We start from the raw sequence: 23,929 nt of genomic DNA on the forward strand, positions 1-23,929 counted from the left end.
TTCTCCAAATTTTCCCAAAATATTTTTGTATGTCTGAAAATCATTTTCTACTCTGCTATTTAGATCCCCAACAAGGACCAACTTTTCCTTTTTCATTGTGTCAATTGCTTTTTCTAAAGCATCAAAAAATTCCTCCACTTCTACTTTAGTAGAACCTTCTGTGGAACCATAGGCACAAATAAGTCTCATTGTCAAATTCCCCATTCTGATATTTGCCACATCACTCTACTTGAGACTGTCTGCGATTCAAGAAGATTAGCCTCGTATTTAGTGTTGAATACTATGGCTACTCCTTTTTTCCTTGATTGTCATTTCCTGAATATAACATTTTGTATTTATTGCTCAGAAAGATCTCACCAGTTTTGGTCTTTTTTGTTTCAGTCACCCCTAATATGTCGATCTGGTACATATCTAATTCCTCAGCTAGCTTCATTTCTTTGCCATTCAGGCTTCTTATGTTGATAGTAACGATCTTTAACTCTGGCGATGTTGAGTTGGGGTGTGCTTTCAGATTTGTTCCAGTAGCTGACTTTTCGCTGTTCATCCTGGTTCCCTGGAGAAAACAATGGAGCCCCAGCTGGCATGAAATTTTGTCATGTTGTACCATCATTTTGTATTTTGGTTTAAGCCAATAAGAATACAATATGGTCGGCTATATCCCAAATTGCCAGTCCATCCTCGTTCGTTCAGTATCCAGGTGCATACCCAACAGGGTGCACCACGAGAAGGTGAGAATTAGACATTAGGTTAGAAGCCCTGGTCGGTTCTCCGCATTCCTTTAAAGGCTATGTGGAGGTCTCCTCTCAGTTATATAGCTTTGACCCTTAAGCACCCCTATTTCATTATTTTAAACAACAAATTTTTCTTCTCCTTCACTATAAGTGGATAATTTTTTCCTTTTTTTTTTTTGAAAAGAAAAATTCAGGATAATTTCTTTCTAGCTTGATGAAATTAAATAAAATTTCATATTTAGGATCTCTATTAAAATTTCTCCAATTGTTTCACGTGTCCCACTTGTCTTAAAATTAGATGAAACAAAATCGCGTATTAATACAAAAGCCAAAAAAATGTCAGAGTATAACGTATGTTAGAATTTTGATAGTGATTTTTACCAAAGTAAAAACCACTTGATACAATTACTTGAATAGCAAATTTGACAGATATAAGTTTTTGCAAAACAGCAAGGATACCAACAACTGAAAAATTGAAATCTGAACAATTTCTAGTTGTTTGCTATTATTTCATCTAGTGAGTCAATTTAAATGGAGTGATTTGCACTGTTACATCAGTACTGGGTTCAAGAGTGACTTATGAAAAAAGATTATCAGTCCATTGTTGACAAATAAACAAAAAAAAAAAAAAATTATTTCTTTATTATAACTGGACTGTTTTTTTACAAAACAATGGAAATGGTAAATAATTACTTGAAGAAATTTAATGTAATTTGATATCCAGGATCACTAATATGTCAAGGTCATTTTTGTGGCCAGATTAAAATTAGGCAATATAATTATGTCAAAGAATTTTATAACTGTCTTCGGTCACTTGACTGAACCTACTTTCCTTACCTACTGAAGGTAGGTTCGGTTACTTCTTTACCTGTTAGGATTGAAAATGTGTAATATGGTTTCCATGGATTACAGAAGTTTTGAAGAATTTTGTAACTTATAGATGGAAGATGTTTATTTTAAATGTAAATATTTATATAAAAACATGTTAAATAAAATAATGAATGTATAGAATATTAAGAGGAAAAATTATTAAGATAGAATATTAAGAGGACTGGTATGCTTTCTCACCTCTCCAGTGAACAAGCTCACCAGGGAGGGTAAATCATCACATAATCACCATGCTTAAATTGTTCTCTCTTAATACTCTTTACATCTTCTATTCTATTTAACATGTGATTACATTGTATGTGAAATGTCTACTATTCATTCCGCTACTCCTTCACCTGAAATGGTCAGGCTATGATGTGAATTGTTTATTTCTGTGTATTCTAGTTTCCATTGCAAACACAAAATTAATCTCAAACATTTTGTAGTGGCATTACATAAAGGAAAGCAGAAATGAATAACATGTAAAATTAATGCCATTTTTAACTATTCAGGCTAGAAGATTTTTAAAATATTCTCCTGAGAAAGTGAAAGTCAACTATCACTGAATTTACACTGATAATTATATGTAAAACAAAGTAAGCTAAGCTTGTTTATATAAATAAATATTAGTCTTGTTTAATGTATTAATATAGTATAAAATAAAAATACTCTGAACACCATTTAAAACAAAAAAACTTTCTCTGCAAATTAACCACTTAATATATCTTTTTCGATTTTCCTCAACATACACAACTTAAGTAAGGGTGCTTAAGGGTCAAAGCTGTATAACTGAGAGGAAACCTCCATATAGCCTTTAAAGGAATGCGGAGAACTGACCAGGGCTTCTGACCTAATGTCCAATCCTCACCTTCTCGTGGTGCACCCTGTTGGGTATGCACCTGGATACTGAACGAACGAGGATGGGCTGGCAATTTGGGATATAGCCGACCAAATTGTATTCTTATTGGCTTAAACCAAAATAAAAAATGATGGTACAAAATGACAAAATTTCATGCCGGCTGGGGCGTCGCCCGGTTAAACAAGGCCCCGGTTGTTTTTGCCAAGGAACCAGGATGAACAGCAAAAAGTCAGTTACTGGAACAAATCTGAAAACAAACCCCAACTCAACATCACCAGAGTTAAAGATCGGTACTATCAACGTAAGAAGCCTGAATGGCAAAGAAATGGAGCTAGCTGAGGAATTAGATAAGTACCAGATCGACATAATAGGGGTGACTGAAACAAAAAAGACCAAAACTGGTGAAATCTTTCTGAACAATAAATACAAAATGTTATATTCAGGTAATGACAATCAAGGAAAACAAGGAGTAGCCATAGTATTCAACACAAAATACGAGGCTAATCTTCTTGAATGGCAGTCAGTCTCAAGTAGAGTAATGTGGGCAAATATGAGAATGGGGAACTGGACAATGAGACTTATTTGTGCCTATGGTCCCACAGAAGGTTCTACTAAGGTAGAAGTGGAGGAATTTTTTGACGCTTTAGAAAAAGCAACTGACACAATGAAAAAGGAAAAGTTCGTCCTTGTTGGGGATCTAAATAGCAGAGTAGGAAATGATTGTGAGACATACAAAAATATTTTGGGAAAATTTGGAGAAAAGAGCAAAGCTAATAATAATGGTAAATATCTGTTGGATTTCTGCTCAGGACATGGACTAGTTATTACTAACACCATGTTCCAACATAAAAATGGGCACAAATTCACATGGAGAGAAGAGGCTAGGAATAAGAAAAGTCTCATTGACTATGTTATTGTTGATAGTAATGTTTTCTCCCTGGTGCAATACACCAGAGTGTACAGAGGATTTGAAATTGGAAGTGATCACTATTTAGTCTTGAGCAGGATAAAATTGAATTTCATATTGAAAAGAATAACATGTAAGAAAGTATTAAAGCGAATAAAAGTTGAACAGCTCTCAGATGTGAACTGTAGACTAAAATACAGAAAGATTATTGAAAAGAAAATGAAAGAGTTTGAGAACAGGAATCAAACCTTGGAGATTCAGTGGCAAACTCTGAAGAAAACATTGATTGATTCTGCCAGAGGCATGTGGTGAGGTTGTGGTGTGCAAGGATAAAAAAATCAGAACTCCCTGGTGGACACAGGAAGTTAAAGAGGCAGTGAAGGAAAAGAAGAAAGCATATCAAAAGTTCCTGGCAAATAAGTCAGCTTTTACTCTTACAGAATACAGAGACAAATGTAAGAATGCTAAACAGTGTGTAAAACTAGCTAAACAAAAGTCATGGGAGGACTTTGGCAAGAATATAGAAAATAAATATCAAGAAGGTGGCAAAATATTCTGGAGGTTGTTGAAGAAGCTTAGGAATGGAGGAAAGACTGCTGTAAAAGGAGTTAGAGATGATAAAGGTCACATGAAAACAGGAGAAAAAGATATCCTTGAAGTATGGAGTAATTACTTTGAAAAACTGCTAAATGAAACAAGCAATGATGACAGCATAGTGATACAAAACACTGACCAGGCATGCAGTCAGGAATACATATCCATACTTGAAGTAGAAAAATCCATCAAAGGCTTGAAATGTGGAAAGGCAGCAGGAGTAGATGATATTCGACCAGAAATGCTGAAGAATGGTGGTATAAAAGTCTTACAGTGGCTGCACTGAATAGTTCAGAAAGCCTGGACAGAGGGACGAATTCCCGATGATTGGAGTAGAGCTCTCATAGTACCCATACATAAAAAGGGAAATAAAACTGAATGTGAGAATTACAGAGGTATTTCCCTACTGAGTGTTCCTGGCAAGATCTATGGAAGTATACTTGAGAAACGGATGAGAAGAATTGTGGAAGAAAAGCTTGGTGAAGAACAAGCTGGATTCAGGCCAAATAGAGGCTGTCAGGATAAGATCTTCACTTTACGACAAATAGTCGAGAAAGCATGGGAATATAACAAAGATCTCTATTTAAGTTTTGTCGATTTGGAAAAGGCATATGACAAGGTGCCAAGAGAGAAGCTATTCAATACGCTGCAGTTATATTGTGTCAATGGGGCATTATATCAATGCCCCATTGACACAATGGGGCATTGACTTTTACTTAGTCTTTATTTGAGTTGTAAGTCAGCAGTTAGAATTGAAGGAAGTACAGGAAGATGGTTTAATGTTAAGTCTGGTGTGAGACAAGGATGTACATTATCCCCTCTGTTATTCATTATCTATATGGATCACATTATGAAGGAAAGTGGTATTAAACCTGATATCAAAATTGGAGATGTTAATGTCAGCTCTTTGCTTTATGCGGATGATGTTATACTTCTAAATAAATCCGCTACAAGTCTGCAAGATTCTCTGACTAAATTGAATAGCTGTTGTAATAGATATGGTATGAAGGTCAGCAATAAAAAGACAAAGACAATGAAAATAGGCAGAATCACTGAAAATGTCAACTGTGTTGTGAATGGAGAACCTGTGGAACAAGTAAAACATTTCAGCTACTTAGGCACGATTTTTAGTGAAGATGGTAAATTAAATATAGAAATAGACAACAGAATCAGCAAAGCTGGTATGGTGGGAAGTCAATTGAATAAATTCGTATGGAATAAGAGAGAAATTAGTCGGAACACTAAATTAGCTGTATACAAGACAGTGTTCAAACCAGTTTTAACTTATGGATCTGAGAGCTGGGTCAGAAGTAAAATACTTGTCCAAAGACTAGAGACCGCAGATATGAGAGTCCTGAGAAAGATTAGAGGCGTGAACAGATGGCATCAATGGCAATATCATATTAAAAATGAGGATATTAGGAAAGAACTTGACATTGTCAGCATCCAGGAATGCGTTAGCAGAGCTAATCTCAGGTGGTATGGGCACTTAAATAGAATGGGAGAGGAAAGATTAGCAAAACAAGTGTTCTCTGCCAGGTTGGCAGGAAAACGACCTAGAGGAAGACCAAGATATAGGTGGATTGATACGGTACAAAGTGCCTTAGATGATAGAAATATAAGATCTGATAATGTTAGAGTCTTGACAAGTAACAGACTGATTTGGAGGAAAATTGTAGATAGGAAGTTAGTAATGATGTAATTTTTTCATGTAGTACTGTCATATCCTGTACACCCCTTGAGGGTACATGGCAGGAATGTGATGATAATGATGATATTCAATTATACCTAATCTTAGAGCTACTGGTCGCAATTTAGGTATTCCATGAGCCAAAAGTCCTTCTCAGGGTATTAATGGAGTGGGACCATTTGTGGTAGCAGCAGATGAACTTCCTGAAATATGACCACCTGTACCTTGTTTAGAACCATCAATCAAAAAAACACTCACATGTAAGGATAAATTAATTTTCCTCTTTACAAGTCTTCAATACAACTTTATCTAGACTACTGTGTGCAGATCTGGTCTCTTGGTTTCCAAGGTTAGTGATGCAGAATAGTGGAGAGGGTGCAAAGGAGAGCGCTAAAGATAAAGATAATATTGTTATATTATTGAAATGTATGAGGAAAGATTGAGGATTTGTGGGCTGTGAATATTAGCAAACAGGGGAAAGAGCAGGTGATATGATAAAGACCTACAAACTTCCAAAAGGGGTTTTGGAAGTTTGTAGGGTCATACAGGATAACCAATAAATGGAATTTCTGATTTCATAGAGGCAGAGAGAGAGTGTAAAATTTGATGCAGTAGGAAATTTTCTCTTAACTTTGCATTGACTTTTACAAAGATCACAAACATTGTATATAGAAAGATATTTTAATTTAACACTGATTGTGGAATTTTGTTATTATGAATTTTGTATATAAAGGTTTATATTAACTGTAGTTATAATATAATAGTTATAATAATTTTGTGATTTGAAAAACCAATGCAAATAGATATTGAAATGGTAGGAATGTTAAACTGTGTATTTCAAGAGCAATGCCTTAGAAAGCAGCCTGTCATTTTAGGTGGTTCCAATTTCAAAGAAAGAGCTTAGAAGCTTTGTTTGTAAAATGTAAAGTGCCTTTAATTGTTCGAGCTTAACCTAATGCATGTCTCAAGGCCAGTGCAACAACTGGCAGCGAACAACTAAAGATCTCCCGTGTGTAGTGAATAAGATTGTTTTTGTGTGTTCTTGGGGAAACAGAAGTAATCAACAACTCTGAAAGTCACATCCTCTTTTGCACGCGAATGTTAGGGGGTTCTCTGCCCTTAATCCAGGGTCCCCAAGAGGAAGTATAAGAAGGGATCCAGAGGTAGCAGATCCAGTATGTAGTAGGCAGAGACAGTATGCAGTGATGCAACGGCAGTATGCTGGTACACAGAGGCAGAAACGAGGAAGGAAGCAGGTATGCAGAAACGCAGTCTCCTCTCACAGTGTCTCGGAATCCAGCATCGCGGGTCTGTTGGACGTCCGGAGAGAAGTAGGGAAATATCTAAGGAGAAGTTGAACCGTAATATGCATCAAGTCCCAGGAATTTTTCATGATGCGACAGCGCTAAAGGAAAGAAGCTCGCACGAATGTTGAGGCCCAGGACGGAAAGCAGTTTATATCGGTGAGATATGCCCCAAGGCCCAGAAAACCCTTCAAGATGCGACAGCGCTAGAGGAAAGAAGCCCGCACCAGATAACTTTCATCTCTTATCTGGTTCAGTGGAACCAGATAAGAGATGAAAGCACCAGTTCAGATATATGTGTCAAGAGAAGAACTGTGAGGACAACCTTTATGTGAATGTTTAACATTTCGGAAGATTGACTGATATTCAGTGGGAAATTTCCAAAGTTAATGTGTGGTTATATGTTCCGGACTAAGAGGCAAGAGAAAAATTGGTATAATTTAGATATGGTATACTTGTTGTTTGAAGTATATATATATTCGGCAGGACATATATAAAGTTAAATTGTGATAATTTGTCCTGGACTAAGAGGCTAAAGAATAGTTGAGAGAATTTAGATATGAGAAATTTGTTGATTGAAAAATATATATATATTGCTTGAGCAAACTAGTTTTAGGATAAGAATATAGATTCTTGTATGATAGTATTGCTGCATGTTTATTATGTATGTACAATGTATAAGATATTATAATTCTTAGCAGCAGAATGAATGAGATTATAGATCGGTGTATGATAGTATTGCTGTGTATTTTAATGTGTGTATAATGCATGAGACTATAATTCTTAGCTTTTAATTTTCTGAAGAGCCAATTCATTTATGAAACTGTATTAATGCATCCTAGGTTAATAAATATGTTTGTTATGCTAAAGAATGTGTATTCACTGATCCTTATTCCAATGCACCGTTTCTAAATAAATACGAACCTGTGAGTGAAAATAAATAAGGGTAGCCATGACTGTCAAAAACGCTTGAGGTCAATCTAGAGAGATACTGCAGGTAATCTTAATTATATTTAATACCCATAAAGGGGAATCTTGGTGGCACAGTCATAATGTTAAATAAATTTTTCAAGGTTCCCAAGGTATTAGATATTAGATAACCAGTAGTAACTTAAGAAAAAGTGTAGAGAGTAAAGTAAATAAGAGCATAAAAGTAAAGTAAAATAATATTATGATAGTATTACAATGGAGCAAAGAGACATCATTTTACAAGGGCATCCATGGAAGTTAAGAATGAAGTCAAGAATGGGATGAGAGATGGATTTTTCTTTCATGGAGTTGTTTGTGATTGGAATCACTTGTCTTTGGAAGTGATAACACAGATAGTGTGAATGAATTCAAGATGGTGTGAGTGATATGTGGCCTCCCTTGATGACTCCTTGGAGATTTCTTGTAATAATCATAATAATCATGAAGCAGTTATAATATTAGACAGGAAATCAGTTCATTCTGTTACATCAGAAACATAAATATATATATTTTAAAAAGAACATGAAATAGATACCTTATGAAGCAACAAAAAATTGCTGAATAGTAACATTTTTGTTCAAGTATCACAGGCATCTTCAATATGAACTGAAATGCAATATAAGCATGAGAAAACATAACAGAAAACTTAATAATGCTAATATGAGATCATGAGATTCATTAACTGAGATGGATAATGTTTAGGAGTGCTATCATTCACAACCAGAATAAATATAACCCATCGGATCTGTTCAGATTAGGGTGATGTACCTATGCTTCACAGCTCATCGTACAATCAATTTTTCACAGTACACAAACAGTAACAATTTAGTTAACAGTGGGACTAGTTTAAAAAATTTTAATGGATAACACAAGGAACTAAAGTCCTAATTGGTGCCATCTATTGTCGGATAAGGAGAAAGAAAAACAAGTATTAATTTGATCATAAAATGACTGTCTCCAAAATGTTTGATAAATTGATACAGCCATACTTGTTCAGGCTTTTGGAGAATGTTTTAAAGTTGCTGCTGTTCCAAAAACAATCTAACTGATGACTTCTGCATAGCACTAGTTTTCTTCCACTTGATTCTATGTGAAGGGGTATCCCAAGGCATGGTCTGCTAATCCCGAACTGCCATAATGATAGTGGTGAATGTATTTTTTATGTTCTCCAAGACAGATGTCAATAGTTCTTCCAGTCTGTCCATAGTAAGCCAGGTCACAAGTACAAGGCACTTCATAAATTCCTGAATATGATAAAGGAAGGAGTTTGTCCTTAGATGAACATGTGAAAGTTGCCGATTTGATATATAGTTTAAATGTGGTGAGAAGCTGATATTTATTAAACACTCTAGATATCTTTTCAGATGCGCCTTGAATGTATGGGATGGTAACAGTTTTGCTGTAATCTTGCATATTAGGCGATGAGGGAAGCATTTAGTATTTTGTCTATTCTCTAGGGATCATAGCCATTGACTAAAAAGTATGATGCAAAAAAGTGAGTTCAGTGGTAAAAGCATTTTCATTGGAACAGATAGTTCTGGCTCTGTGATGTAGTGTTTTTAGGATACCATACCATTGAGCTGGATGATAGGTGTGATCGTTTTGCAAATATCTCCCAGTATGTGTAGGTTTTCTACAAATAGAAAAAGATAATGAGTCATCAGGAAGACATGTGACTAATAGAAAGGGCAGACAGTCATTAGCTTCCTGTTCCATTGAGAAGTGGATTTTAGGGTTTGGCTATTTCAATGCATGGACCATATGGCCAAATAGCAAACACATCATCAACATAGCACAACTAAGTCACTGTTTGAGAGAGTGGCTGTATTCATTGTTTGGTTTTCTAAGTATTCTATGTAGAAATTGGCTGAAGGAGAGAAAGGATATACAAACAACTTGTTTGTATATCTTCCCTTTCCATGCAAAATAACCATAATGTATTATAAATCTGAATAATTCAAATACGTGTAGGAGGGGGATATAACTTTAACAAATCAATGATCTTAATTAATTAATGGTACATAGGTAAATAGTGAAGTAATATCAAAACTAATCTTTATGTCTTAAGGTTTAAAATATGGTCTTTTCATATAATTTTTAGACATAAAGTTTCAAGGGATGACCATAATTGTTATTCCTCTGCTTCAATAATTATATCTCCTGAATGCAGCTTCTAAAAACTAAACATGCATCAAAGGAATCTGTATATCAAATGTGGTAATTATAACTCCTGTGATAATTATAATTTTGTTTAGATAAAATTACAGGACTTTAGCTGAACATCAGAGATAGGGAGAGAGAAATACAAACCTTATGATGGTCAGCATGCAATAAAGTCCCCAGAGAACCTTAAGTTACAATAAGAAGATGCTAAAGTCATGTCAAGGTTCGAACAGTTAATGTTATCAATCCAAGTATTCACATAAAAAACTTACCATCCTTATAATCACTTTCAAACATAGCCTTTCTTCCAACATAGTATCTAAAAATAAAAACAAACCTGCATAGAGTACTAACTTTATGATATATACTAACTAAATGTCCAAAATTCAAACTTTTTATGATTTTTTAAAATTACAATTAACGGTATAGTTATAATATTTATAAAGGTATCAGTAAATACGCTTACACAAATATGATTATATCTATGTAACCATAACCCACTGCCATTTAATTGCCAGATTGTGCCTGGAGAAAGGCTGTATAGTGATATGTAGGGGCACTGTCAAGGCCACATCACGGAAGACTGGATGCTCTCATTATAGGTTGCATGTCTACAATTCTATCATGTCCCACTGCACATCCCCCTTGCCTCTTAAACACTTAAATTGATAAATCAACTGATATAGTGTTCAATGCAGCTAAATCAAAAAAAGATCTCTCTAAAAAATTCTTAAAATTTTTTAAAATATTCAATAAACCTTACAAAGTTGAAAAATCTCTTCCACATCTACTTCACTAACTTTCACAATATAAACACACAAGCTTGAATGATGTGCACCATCGCTTACAGATATCCAAACCTGATTTCTTATTTCTTGTTTTTGACAGAATCCCAAATAATTGCTATAACCAGTCCCCCGTAACTATCCAAACATCACCATGTATGATTCCTTCTGCTAATAAGGGTTAGTTCACCAGAGAATGCCTAAGCTTAAATCTCCTCTTTCGGACTTTCTCTGACCTGAGAAAAGCCTTGCTTGTCATAAGTACATCGCTTCTATATCATCCTCAGTTACCAAAAAAACATGGCATTATTTGTCACTCAAGACATTAGTTTTCATCTGTTCAGCTAACTCTGTACAAATCCCAAATCTTCCCAACCTTGGAATACTGCTCTCACATTTCAACATTTGGAGTAGTGCACCTAGAAATTCCTGATGCTGTCCAGAAGAGTTCAGTTCAGCTGATGATGATCCCTCTGTAACACCTGTCTTTTCTACAGATATTTTCATGGTCATTCAGCATAAATGCATCTATCGTTCCTTCTATTTCTGCCAAATCTACAATAATGCAAGCAAACAACTACTCAGTATCCACTTATAGCTGAATTGCTAACCCACCAAATCTTTACCAACATTCTTCTTTCGTTCTATATAACTGTCCTGCTAACGCATTCCTATGGAACAGTTTTTCTCCACGAAGCATTCCCCAAAGAGAGCAAACACATTAGACAAAATAAATAACTTTATCATCATCATTAAATTCTTGACATGTACCCTCAAGGGGGTGTACAGGATATGATAGTACTACATGAAAAACTTACATCGCCACTAACTTCCTATCTACATTTTTCCTCCAAATCAATCTTTTACTTGTCAAGACTCCAACATTATCAGATCTTATATTTCTATCTTCTAAGGCACTTTTTACTGTATCACTCCACTTATATCTTGGTCTTCCTTTGGGTCGTTTTCCTGCCAACCTGGAAGAGAACACTTGTTTTGCCAATCTTTCCTCGCCCATTCTGTTTAAGTGACCATACCACCTGAGATTAGCTCTGCTAATGCATTCCTGGATGCTGACAATGTCAAGTTCTTTCCTAATATTCTCGTTTTTAATATGATGATGCCATTGATGCCATCTGTTCATGCCTTTAATCTTTCTCAGGACTCTCATATCTGCGATCTCAAGTCTTTGGTCAAGTGTTTTACTTCTGACCCAGCCCTCAGATCCTTAAGTTACAACTAGTTTGAACACTGTCTTGTACAGCTAATTTAGTGTTCCGACTAATTTCTCTCTTATTCCACATGAATTTATTCAAATGACTGCCTACCATATACCAGCTTTGTTGATTTTGTTGTCTATTTTCATATTTAATTTACCATCTTCATTAAAAATCATGCCTAAGGCTGAAATGTTTTACTTGTTCCACAGGTTCTCCATTCACAACGCAGTTGACATTTTCAATGATTCTGCCTATTTTCATTGTCTTTGTCTTTTTATTGCTGACCTTCAGACCATATCTATTACAACAGTTATTCAATTTAGTCAGGGAATCTTGCAAACTTGTAGCGGATTTATTTAGAAGTATAACATCATCCGCATAAAGCAAAGAGCTGACATTAGCATCTCCAATTCTGATATCATGTTTAATACCACTTTCCTTCATAATGTGATCCATATAGATAATGAATAACAGAGGGGATAATGTACATCCTTGTCTCACACCAGATTTAACATTAAACCATCTTCCTGTACTTCCTTCAATTCTAACTGCTGACTTAAAACTCAAATAAAGACTAAGTATTGCTTGATATAATGAACCCATTGACACCATATAACTGTAGCGTACTGAATAGCTTCTCTCTTGGCACCTTGTCATATGCCTTTTCCAGATCAACAAAACTTAAATACAGATCTTTGTTATATTCCAATGCTTTCTCAACTATTTGAAGATCTGAGCCTGACAGCCTCTATTTGGCTTGAATTCAGCTTGTTCTTCACCAAGCTTTTCTTCCACAATTCTTCTCAACCGTTTCTCAAGTATAGTTGCATAGCTATATGCAACTAAATCTTGTCAGGAACACTCAGTAGGAAAATACCTCTGTAATTTTCACATTCAGTTTTATTTCCTTTTTATATATGGGTACTATGAGAGCTCTACTCCAATCATTGGGAATTCGTCCCTCTGTCCAGGCTTTCTGAAGTATGCAGTGCAGCCACTGTATGACTTATACCACCATACTTCAGCATTTCTGGTCGAATAGCCTTTCGACTTTCTGCCCGCTAGGGGGCATCATCAGGACTTTAGGAGAAATAATAGCTTCCTAATTTACTGTTTGTTGTGCCTACGTGCAAGTGTTTTGTTCTTAAGTTTCTTGAAAATGGCAAAGTGACGTTGCCGAAATACTGAAGTATATTAAAATTTATTTTAATGTATATCCTAGTGACATTGTAATTTCCTTAAATTACTTAGTAAAAAATGCATAACCAACGCCTATGCCTTTCCACGAGAATTACGATAATCCACAGAGATGATATCGCACGTAAAGCATGCAATTAAGGTAAAATGAAGTTAAAGCTATCAAGACAAATGAATCGTCTTGCCTTCCTAAAATGCTGCCAGGATAACCAGGTAATTCCTAACTGTGTGAAATTCAAGCACCGTTTCTCTTTGCAAAAGGCGGTATGAAGTGCCTTCACAAAAGGCACTTCATATTTATAACCGTGCCAGCCAAGCCTTACTCAGAGAACAAATTGCCGGGACTCGCCGTTTCCTGAATGATGTTAACTTAGCTATACAGGCACTCGAAGATGATCTATTAAGCACCTTAAGCCACGAAATTTGGTATATTTTATACGACATCTCGTGCACTGCAGCAGAGAAAGAATTTAAAAAAGTACGAGATCGACACATCAAAAAATTTGAAAATTTAAAAAAGAACTCAATCTCAAAACCACAACCTACCTACCGAAATCGAAACCACTTCCTACCGAAACGGTAGTCAACCTTTCGTCAATTAGTGTAAAACCTGAAGCACTCGACGCCCTCACACGTGGCCACAACTTCGCCATTGTGCCCAGAAGAATACCTGCTGAAGATATTATGATAAGAATTGAACGTGGGATACGACACCTTCCAAACTACGTCGCCAACGATATTAGACTGGATGTAGCTTGTGTTCTGACCAAAGCTAAACCACTAAAAGCCAACATGCCCAGCAAGGAAATTAAATCTCTACTGGAATTAAAGAAAAACAAGAAAATAATAATCACCAAAGCTGATAAAGGGAACATCACAGTATTGCTTAACCAAAAGGATTACACAGGTAAGCTGAAATCTTTATTGTTAGATTGGGCTACTTCCCTCCCTATCGAGTACAATCCCACCAACTCACAAATTAGAAAACTCCACAGGCTCCTTAAGAAGGTCACTTCTTGGCCTGTGGAAATCACTAACAAATTAAAACCATTTAACTCCATACCCCCCCCCCCCCCATATTTATGGACTCCCAAAAATACATAAGGAAAATATGCCATTACGTTCCATAGTTGATGGCATTGATTCCCCCACATACAAACTAGCTAAACATTTTACCAAAGCTCTCTCTCACTATACTGGCAACACACCTTCACACATAAAAAACTCAGCCCACTTCAAAGCCAGCATAGAAAACCTTACACTCAAACACACTGACATAATGGTCAGTTTTGATGTCTCCTCCTTATTCACAAATGTCCCACTCAAAGAATTCTTAGAGCTAATCCAAGCTAAATTTCCTCCCGATATCACAGCCCTTTTTCAGTTTACAATGAACTCAAGCTATTTTGTTTGGCAAGGAAAATTCTACAAACAAATAGAGGGGACAGCCATGGGTTCTCCACTCTCCCCACCCTTGGCCAACTTTTATATGGAGACTTTTGAAGAGAAAGCCTTAAACTCTGCCCCAGAAAAACCAACCATTTGGCTTCGCTATGCTCCGATGCACTCCTCTCCTTCCTAACACATATAAACAACCAACACCCCCAGAATCAAATTCACCCTGGAAGAAGAAAAAAAACAACTGCCTTCCTTTCTTAGACACACTAGTCACCCGTGGAACCTTGGTTTTCTTAGTCTATAGAAAACCCACCCATACAGGCAGATACATCCACCAACAATCCCACCATCCCTCCTTGCAACAATATGGAGTCATTAAGACACTACACAACAGGGCTAAACTTATCTGTTCAAATGACAATGCCCTAACCACAGAACTAAACCACATTCTCAACACTTTCTCAGCCAATGGCTACCCCCCCCCAAAAAAATCCAAAAAATATTGAAACTAGTAAACTACAAACTCCCCCCCCCCTGCCCTCACAACAAGGATTACTCTAAATCCATCACCATACCCTATATCCAAGGCACCTCGGAAAAAATTACAAAAATCCTAAAAAAACATGACTTAACTTCTTGTTACAGACCATATAAAAAATTGGCATCCCTTATCTGCTCTACTAAAGACCAACCTCCCCCCACCCTAGACCTACCTGGTGTATCCAGGTCCCTTGCAGCTGTAAGCTGTCCTACTTTGGCCAAACAGGCAGGACAGCCAATATCAGAATTTCAGAACACAAGGACTACATCCGGTTTCACCAGTACAGCCACTCTGGTCTTGCTGACCATGCGCTGGATACTTGCCATAGAATACGGTGGAAGAAAGCACGATAGTACACCGTAGTAAATACAGGTATGAAAGGCTTTTCATGGAATTAGCTTCAGCGCTAAGAAACAATCCGAACCTCAACAAATTTGGCTGCATGAGACTGCCTCAAATTTGGGAAACCTACATCAGAAGACTTTCAGTCCAATCGCCAAAGATTACCAACATTGCCCGCTAGGGGGCACTATCAGGACTTTAGGAGAAATAATAGCTTCCTGCTTCTTCCTCATTTACTGTTTGTTGTGCCTGTGTGCACGTGTCTTGTTCTTAAGTTTCTTGAAAATGGCAACGTGACATTGCCGAAATATTAAAGTATATTTAATATTAAAGTATATTAAAATTTATTTTAATGTATATCCTAGTGACGTTGTAATTTCCTTAAATTACTTAGTAAAAAATAAATATAATAATTATGGTGAAGCTGGCCTTTCTGATCATGCCCTTGAACACCTTACACAGAATTGACAAGAAAAGCACTAGTTGTCTACATCATACCAAAACATGGTATGAACGCAAATTTAAGGAAGCCTGTGAGATTATTATCGACCATCCCAATCTGAACAATAATGATGGTCTAAAAATCCCAAACATATGGAAGGCACATATTTGACCCACGGAACCTTCTTCTCTAAGAGTAACTTTAAACAGGATTGTAGATAATCCAAGATCCTAAATCAAAAATAACAATTGTAATACTAAAAATAGGACATCATTGTTACTGAAAGAAAACTATCTATAACAGTGGTCGACAACCTTTTTAATATGAAGGGCGCAATACTGCGGGCGCTGTGTTGCCGAGTCCTCCTGATTTAAATAATTAAACTTAAAATTATAATTGGCATGAATGGTTTTGAAATGTCTTTCTATATTACTTTTTTTAGAAATAGCTACACTATTATTGCATAATAAACAATACATTTGCCATTATGATTGATAAAGCAAGGTGCTCACATCTGATCTGACAGATAATGCTAATTGTTAACATGAATATTCTTTTTGTATTCATTTTTAATTTTTATGGTATTTTATATTCATTCATATGTGACAAAAATATGTTGTAAAAGCGAGGTAAATAAAATAATGTTAAAATTTGAAATCTCATTTTTCTTAAAAACAACTAATCATAGAATTTCTAAGCCTGTAATGAGAGAAAAAATGCCTGTGTCAGGAGCCCTCCGTAATTTTCAAATTTTATATTGAGCTCTTCATATTAAAAAGGTTGCTGACCTCTGCAAAATGTACTTTACATCATCATCATCATCAAATTCCTGCCATGTACCCTCAAGGGGTGTGCAGGATATGACAGTACTACATGAAAAAATTACATCATTACTAACTTCCTATCTACAATTTTCCTCCAAATCAGTCTGTTACTTGTCAAGACTCCAACATTATCAGATCTTATATTTCTATCGTCTAAGGCACTTTGTACCGTATCAATCCACCTATATCTTGGTCTTCCTCTGGGTCGTTTTCCTGCCAATCTGGCAGAGAACACTTGTTTTGCTAATCTTTCCTCTCCCATTCTATTTAAGTGACCATACCATCTGAGATTAGCTCTGCTAACGCATTCCTGGATGCTGACAATGTCAAGTTCATTCCTAATATCCTCATTTTTAATATGATATTGCCATTGATGCCATCTGTTCACGCCTCTAATCTTTCTCAGGACTCTCATATCTGTGGTCTCTAATCTTTGGTCAAGTGTTTTACTTCTGACCCAGCTCTCAGATCCATAAGTTAAAATTGGTTTGAACACAGTCTTGTATACAGCTAATTTAGTGTTCCGACTAATTTCTTTCTTATTCCATATGAATTTATTCAACTGACTTCCCACGATACCAGCTTTGCTGATTCTGTTGTCTATTTCTATATTTAGTTTACCATCTTCAGTAAAAATTGTGCCTAAGTAGCTGAAATGTTTTACTTGTTCCACTGGTTCTCCATTCACAACACAGTTGACATTTTCAATGATTCTGCCTATTTTCATTGTCTTTGTCTTTTTATTGCTGACCTTCATACCATATCTATTACAACAGCTATTCAATTTAGTCAGAGAATCTTGCAGACTTGTAGCGGATTTATTTAGAAGTATAACATCATCCGCATAAAGCAAAGAGCTGACATTAACATCTCCAATTTTGATATCAGGTTTAATACCACATTCCTTCATAATGTGATCCATATAGATAATGAATAACAGAGGGGATAATGTACATCCTTGTCTCACACCAGATTTAACATTAAACCATCTTCCTGTACTTCCTTCAATTCTAACTGCTGACTCACAACTCAAATAAAGACTAAGTATTGCTTGATATAATGCCCCATTGACACCATATAACTGCAGCGTATTGAATAGCTTCTCTCTTGGCACCTTGTCATATGCCTTTTCCAAATCGACAAAACTTAAATACAGATCTTTGTTATATTCCCATGCTTTCTCGACTATTTGTCGTAAAGTGAAGATCTGATCCTGGCAGCCTCTATTTGGCCTGAATCCAGCTTGTTCTTCACCAAGCTTTTCTTCCACAATTCTTCTCAACCGTTTCTCAAGTATACTTGCATAGATCTTGCCAGGAACACTCAGTAGGGAAATACCTCTGTAATTCTCACATTCAGTTTTATTTCCCTTTTTATATATGGGTACTATGAGAGCTCTACTCCAATCATCGGGAATGCGTCCCTCTGTCCAGGCTTTCTGAACTATGCAGTGCAGCCACTGTAAGACTCTTATACCACCATACTTCAGCATTTCTGGTCGAATATCATCTACTCCTGCTGCCTTTCCACATTTCAAGCCTTTGATGGCTTTTTCTACTTCAAGTATGGATATGTATTCCTGACTGCATGCCTGGTCAGTGTTTTTTATCACTGTGCTGTCATCACTGCTTGTTTCATTTAGCAGTTTTTCAAAGTAATTACTCCATACTTCAAGGATATCTTTTTCTCCTGTTTTCATTTCACCTTTATCATCTCTAATTCCTTTTACAACACTCTTTCCTCCATTCCTAAGCTTCTTCAACAACCTCCAGAATAGTTTGCCACCTTCTTGATATTTATTTTCTATATTCTTGCCAAAGTCCTCCCATGACTTTTGTTTAGCTAGTTTTACACACTGTTTAGCTTTCTTACATTTGTCTCTGTATTCTTTAAGAGTAAAAGCTGACTTATTTGACAGGAACTTTTGATATGCTTTCTCCTTTTCCTTCACTGCCTCTTTAACTTCCTGTGTCCACCAGGGAGTTCTGATTTTTTTATCCTTGCACACAACCTCACCACATGCCTCTCTGGCAGAATCAATCAATGTTTCCTTCAGAGTTTGCCACTGAATCTCCAAGGTTTGATTCCTGTTCTCAAACTCTTTCATTTTCTTTTCAATAATATTTCTGTATTTTAGTCTACAGTTCACATCTGAGAGCTGCTCAACTTTTATTCGCTTTAAAACTTTCTTACATGTTATTCTTTTCAATATGAAATTCAATTTTATCCTGCTCAAGACTAAATAGTGATCACTTCCAATTTCAAATCCTCTGTACACTCTGGTGTCCTGCACCAGGGAGAAAACATCACTATCAACAATAACATAGTCAATGAGACTTTTCTTATTCCTAGCCTCTTCTCTCCATGTGAATTTGTGCACATTTTTATGTTGGAACATGGTGTTAGTAATAACCATTCCATGTCCTGAGCAGAAATCCAACAGATATTTGCCATTATTATTAGCTTTGCTCTTTTCTCCAAATTTTCCCAAAATATTTTTGTATGTCTCACAATCATTTCCAACTCTACTATTTAGATCCCCAACAAGGACCAACTTTTCCTTTTTCATTGTGTCAGTTGCTTTTTCTAAAGCCTCAAAAAATTCCTCCACTTCTACCTTAGTAGAACCTTCTGTGGGACCATAGGCACAAATAAGTCTCATTGTCCAGTTCTCCATTCTCATATTCGCCCACATTACTCTACTTGAGACTGACTGCCATTCAAGAAGATTAGCCTCGTATTTTGTGTTGAATACTATGGCTACTCCTTCTTTTCCTTGATTGTCATTGCCTGAATATAACATTTTGTATTTATTGCTCAGAAAGATCTCACCAGTTTTGGTCTTTTTTGTTTCAGTCACCCCTATTATGTCGATCTGGTACTTATCTAATTCCTCAGCTAGCTCCATTTCTTTGCCATTCAGGCTTCTTACGTTGATAGTACCGATCTTTAACTCTGGTGATGTTGAGTTGGGGTTTGTTTTCAGATTTGTTCCAGTAGCTGACTTTTCGCTGTTCGCCCTGGTTCCCTGGCGAAAACAACGGGGGCCTTGTTTAACCGGGCGACGCCCCAGCCGGCATGAAATTTTGTCATGTTGTACCATCATTTTTTATTTTGGTTTAACCAATAAGAATACAATTTGGTCGGCTAAATCCCAAATTGCCAGCCCATCCTCGTTCGTTCAGTATCAAAGTAGATACCCAACAGGGTGCACCACGAGAAGGTGAGGATTGGACATTAGGTCAGAAGCCCTGGTCGGTTCTCCGCATTCCTTTAAAGGCTATGTGGAGGTCTCCTCTCAGTTATACAGCTTTGACCCTTAAGCACCCCAATGTACTTTACATTTATGTAAAATACTAAGGAAACAGGTCTGGAGCTTGCTCCACCTTTACTATGAGTTGTCCATAAGGCACTAATTATGCTTGCATCCACCAAAACTTTTAGTTTCTATATATTCGGCATGAAGGTGTTGTAGTTTCTATATTCGGCTATGAAATAATGTTGGATTCAATATTCACTTAATTTACACCATCATGTATTATATTTGCAGTGTTTTTTCTTTATGTTTCTTGCATCTTAGCACATACTGGTAATGAATGTATCTCTCAGATATATTGTGATCTATGCTGCAAAATTACCGCTGTGAGCTCCAAAGCAGTTTATAATAATTTCTCTGAGGGCGCACTAAAAATTCAGTGTGGGCGCCATGGCGCCTGTGGGCACTGCGTTGCCGACCTCTGATCTATAAGAAAGAATGTTTATTCATGTTATCATAAATAGAATTTAGCTTGATGTAGTTTCTAAATAATTATTTATTTATATATTTTTTTTTCACTAGAGGTCATGCCAGTAGAATAACCTGTGATCAAATCATTGTTTCTCTAGCTTACTATGTAATGTAACTCAGTTTGTCCTGTATATTTGTATATACTCCAGATGATGATTTTAATATGAAGATCAAAACGTTGGGAAATTAAAAGAGTTATTTATAACACAGTTGTAAAGTCCATAATTTCTAAAATGAATCCTGACTGTTTCCATCTATGTTTTAAAAAAGTTCTATGGACACTATTCTACTCAATTGACATATACATTTTTTTCTGCTAAATCTATATAGAATGAGCCATGGCTGCACAATATCCATTCACAGTCCATCTGCAAACCCATCATACTCCTCCTCCTCTTTCAATCCACATAAATTTATTCTGTAGGAGTGTATTTCTTACTAAGTTCTCCAAAAGAAAACTACAACTTTCACCTACTCAAAAAGAATATCAGAATGTTCATACTCACTTAGCTCCCTTTCCTTCACACATCATGTTATTGCTATAAGTTCTGCAATCTCTTGTATATGTGCATAGAACTGATATATAAAAAAAGGAAAATTTACATGAATTCATCATGATCATCAGTTTCCTGACATGTACCCTTGAGATGTTTGGGGTACTATTACAGCACTACATGATTGAATTTAATGATCTCCTCTCAACAATATTCCTTCATATTAGTCTATTACCTGTCAGCACTCCAATATTGTTGAATCTAACATTTCGTACTTCTAGAGCACTTCTGACTAAATCGATCCACCTAGACCTTGATTGTCCTCTGGGTCTTTTTTCCTGCCATCTTGGCATCAAACACTTGTTAATTTTTTCCTTTCCCATTCTATTTAAGTGACCACACTACCTTAGACCGTGTTCATACATTCTTGAATGCAAACAATGTCAAGTTCCTTCTTAATGTCTTCATTTTTAATATGATTCTGCCATTCATGCCATCTGTTCTAGCACCTAATTTTTCTAATAACTCTCATGTCTGTGGCCTCTGTCTTTAATCAAGTGATTTATTTCTAACCCAACTCTCAGATCCATAACTTAAAACTGGTTTGAACAATGTCTTGTATACTACTAGCTAGTTCAGTGTTTTGGTTAATTTCTCTCTTACTTCATATAAATTTATTCAACTGGCTCCCCACTATACCAGCTTTGTTTACTTTGTTGTCTATTTCCAGATTTAACTTTCCATCTTCACTAAAAACTATGCCTAAATAACTGATATATTTTATTTGTTCTATAGGCTTTCCATTCAGAATGCAGCTGAAGTTTTCTATTTTCCCGATTTTCATAGTCTTGATCTTTTTACTGCTGATTTCCATGCCGAAATGTGATACAGTAATTCAATGTAATTCAGTTAGAGAATCCTGGAGACTTGTACTTGATGTGTTTAGGCGTACAACATCATCTGTATAAAGCAAAGAGCTAAGTTTGATATCTCCAATTCTTAAATTTGCTAGGAACTTTCAGTATGCCGTCTTCTTTTCCAGGACTGCTTCTTTAACTTCTTGTGTCCACCATGGCATTCTCATTTTTCTATCCTTGAAGAGATCCTTGCTAGCCTAGTTGGCCTAGTGTTTAGCACACCTGCTTTCCAACCAACAGAACATGGGTTCGAATCCCACCATCAGTATTGATGTTTATGATTGTTTTTAGGTGGAAGATGAATTTCATCACCTGTAGTGAGACCACTGCCCCACCCATTGGAGACTTGAAGTGCTTAAAAAAGTTTCCTGTTTGGTCTCTAGAGCAGGGTTTTGGACTTTGTAAAAATAATTTTTTTTACCTATACATGGCAATAATGTACTATTGGATTAACCAACCCATGGACTCAACATAAAAATAAAATAAAATAAAATAAAGAAAATAAAATAAAGAGACATCTTCACTACATGCCTCTCTAGCTGAATCAATCAATGTTGTCTTCAGAGTTTGCCACTGAGACCTCAAAAAAATGTTTCATTTTTTTTCTTCAATAATGTTCATATAGTCGAGTCTACAGGTTTTACCTATAAAAGCCACTGAATTTTTAATTCTTTTTAAAACTTTCTTACATACTGTTCATTTCACTGTGATATTCAGTTTTATCATACTTAGAAGTAAGTGATGGTCACTCCCAATTTAAATCCTCTGTACACTCTTATCCTGAACCAACATGAAGACATCACTATCAACAATAGCATAGTCAATGAGGGTTTTTTTTTTTTTTTTTGTCCGTGCGGTTAGCCTAGTGGCTATGCACTTCGCAACCATATGCCTGGGGAAGGAGTGTCCTAGGTTCGATTCCCGTCAGTAACGTGAGGAGCTGAAGGATCTTCCTCAGCCATAGCCAAGTTAGCCAGTCTTGGGCATGGACAGCAGGGTTTTTTCCCCAGTTTATTCTGGGGTTTTTCATCCTGCAAAGCAGGCAAACTGGCCTTGAGAACTCAACACTACAGGCCATAGGATACATCGGGGCATAAGGCTGACCACCTTATCCTGTAAACAGAGTGAGGTCCGATGATCAGTGGACCCTCAACACCGCAAGGTAAAAGAGGGTATAAGGAAGATGAGATGAGGGTTTTTTAGTTCTTGCATCTTTTCTCCATGTGAATTTGTGCACATCTTTATGTTGGAACATAGTGTTAGTAATGACTAGTCGATATCCTGAGCAGAAATCCAGCAGATACTTATTATTAGCCTTGCCCCTTTCTCCAAATTTTCCCAAAACATTTCTTTAACTTCTTGTGTCTGGTGGGATTCACTTCCTACTCTGCTGTTTATTTCTTCAATAAGTACCACTTTTTTTCATTTTCTTTATGTCAGTTGCCTGCTCTAGTAACGTGAAAAATTCTTCCACTTCTTCCTTAGGAGAATCTTCCAATTCCCCAATTTGAAGTTTGCCAACACAACTCTGCTTGAAACTGCCTTCCAATCAAGAAGTTTATCTTCATGCTTGGTATTGAATGCTATTGTTACCCCTTCCTTTCCATGACCAGTACTGTATGCATATAACATTCTATGCTTATTATTTAGTAAGATCCCAATGTTTTTGTCTTATTTGTTTCAGTGATGTCAATTATGTCCACAGGATAATTTTCCAGTTCTTCTGCAAGATTGATTTACTTTACAATAATACTCCTTATATTGATGGCTGCTATCTTCAATCTAGAAGAACAAACCCAATCAACATTGGGTTTGTTCTTCTAGATGTTGATTTTGGGTCTGTTCCAGTGTAGCTGACTTTTCACTGCTTGCCCTGGTTCAATGACAAAAACAGTGGG

General features: G+C 36.2%; 1 protein-coding gene across 1 annotated transcript in view; it reads right to left on the reverse strand.

Moving 5' to 3' along the window:
• Positions 1 to 23,929, reverse strand: part of PCID2 (PCI domain-containing protein 2) — a 191,431-nt gene that overhangs the window by 60,862 nt on the left and 106,640 nt on the right. Inside the window, exon 10 of the mRNA XM_090411518.1 lies at positions 10,357 to 10,403. Within this exon, the coding sequence (XP_090267644.1) occupies positions 10,357 to 10,403 (47 nt within the window). The remainder of the gene's footprint in view (positions 1 to 10,356; positions 10,404 to 23,929) is intronic.

This window comes from Typopeltis vanoorti, chromosome 21, assembly GCF_054136105.1.
Source record: "Typopeltis vanoorti isolate ZY-2024b chromosome 21, IOZ_Tvanoo_1.0, whole genome shotgun sequence".
NCBI lineage: Eukaryota > Metazoa > Arthropoda > Arachnida > Uropygi > Thelyphonidae > Typopeltis > Typopeltis vanoorti.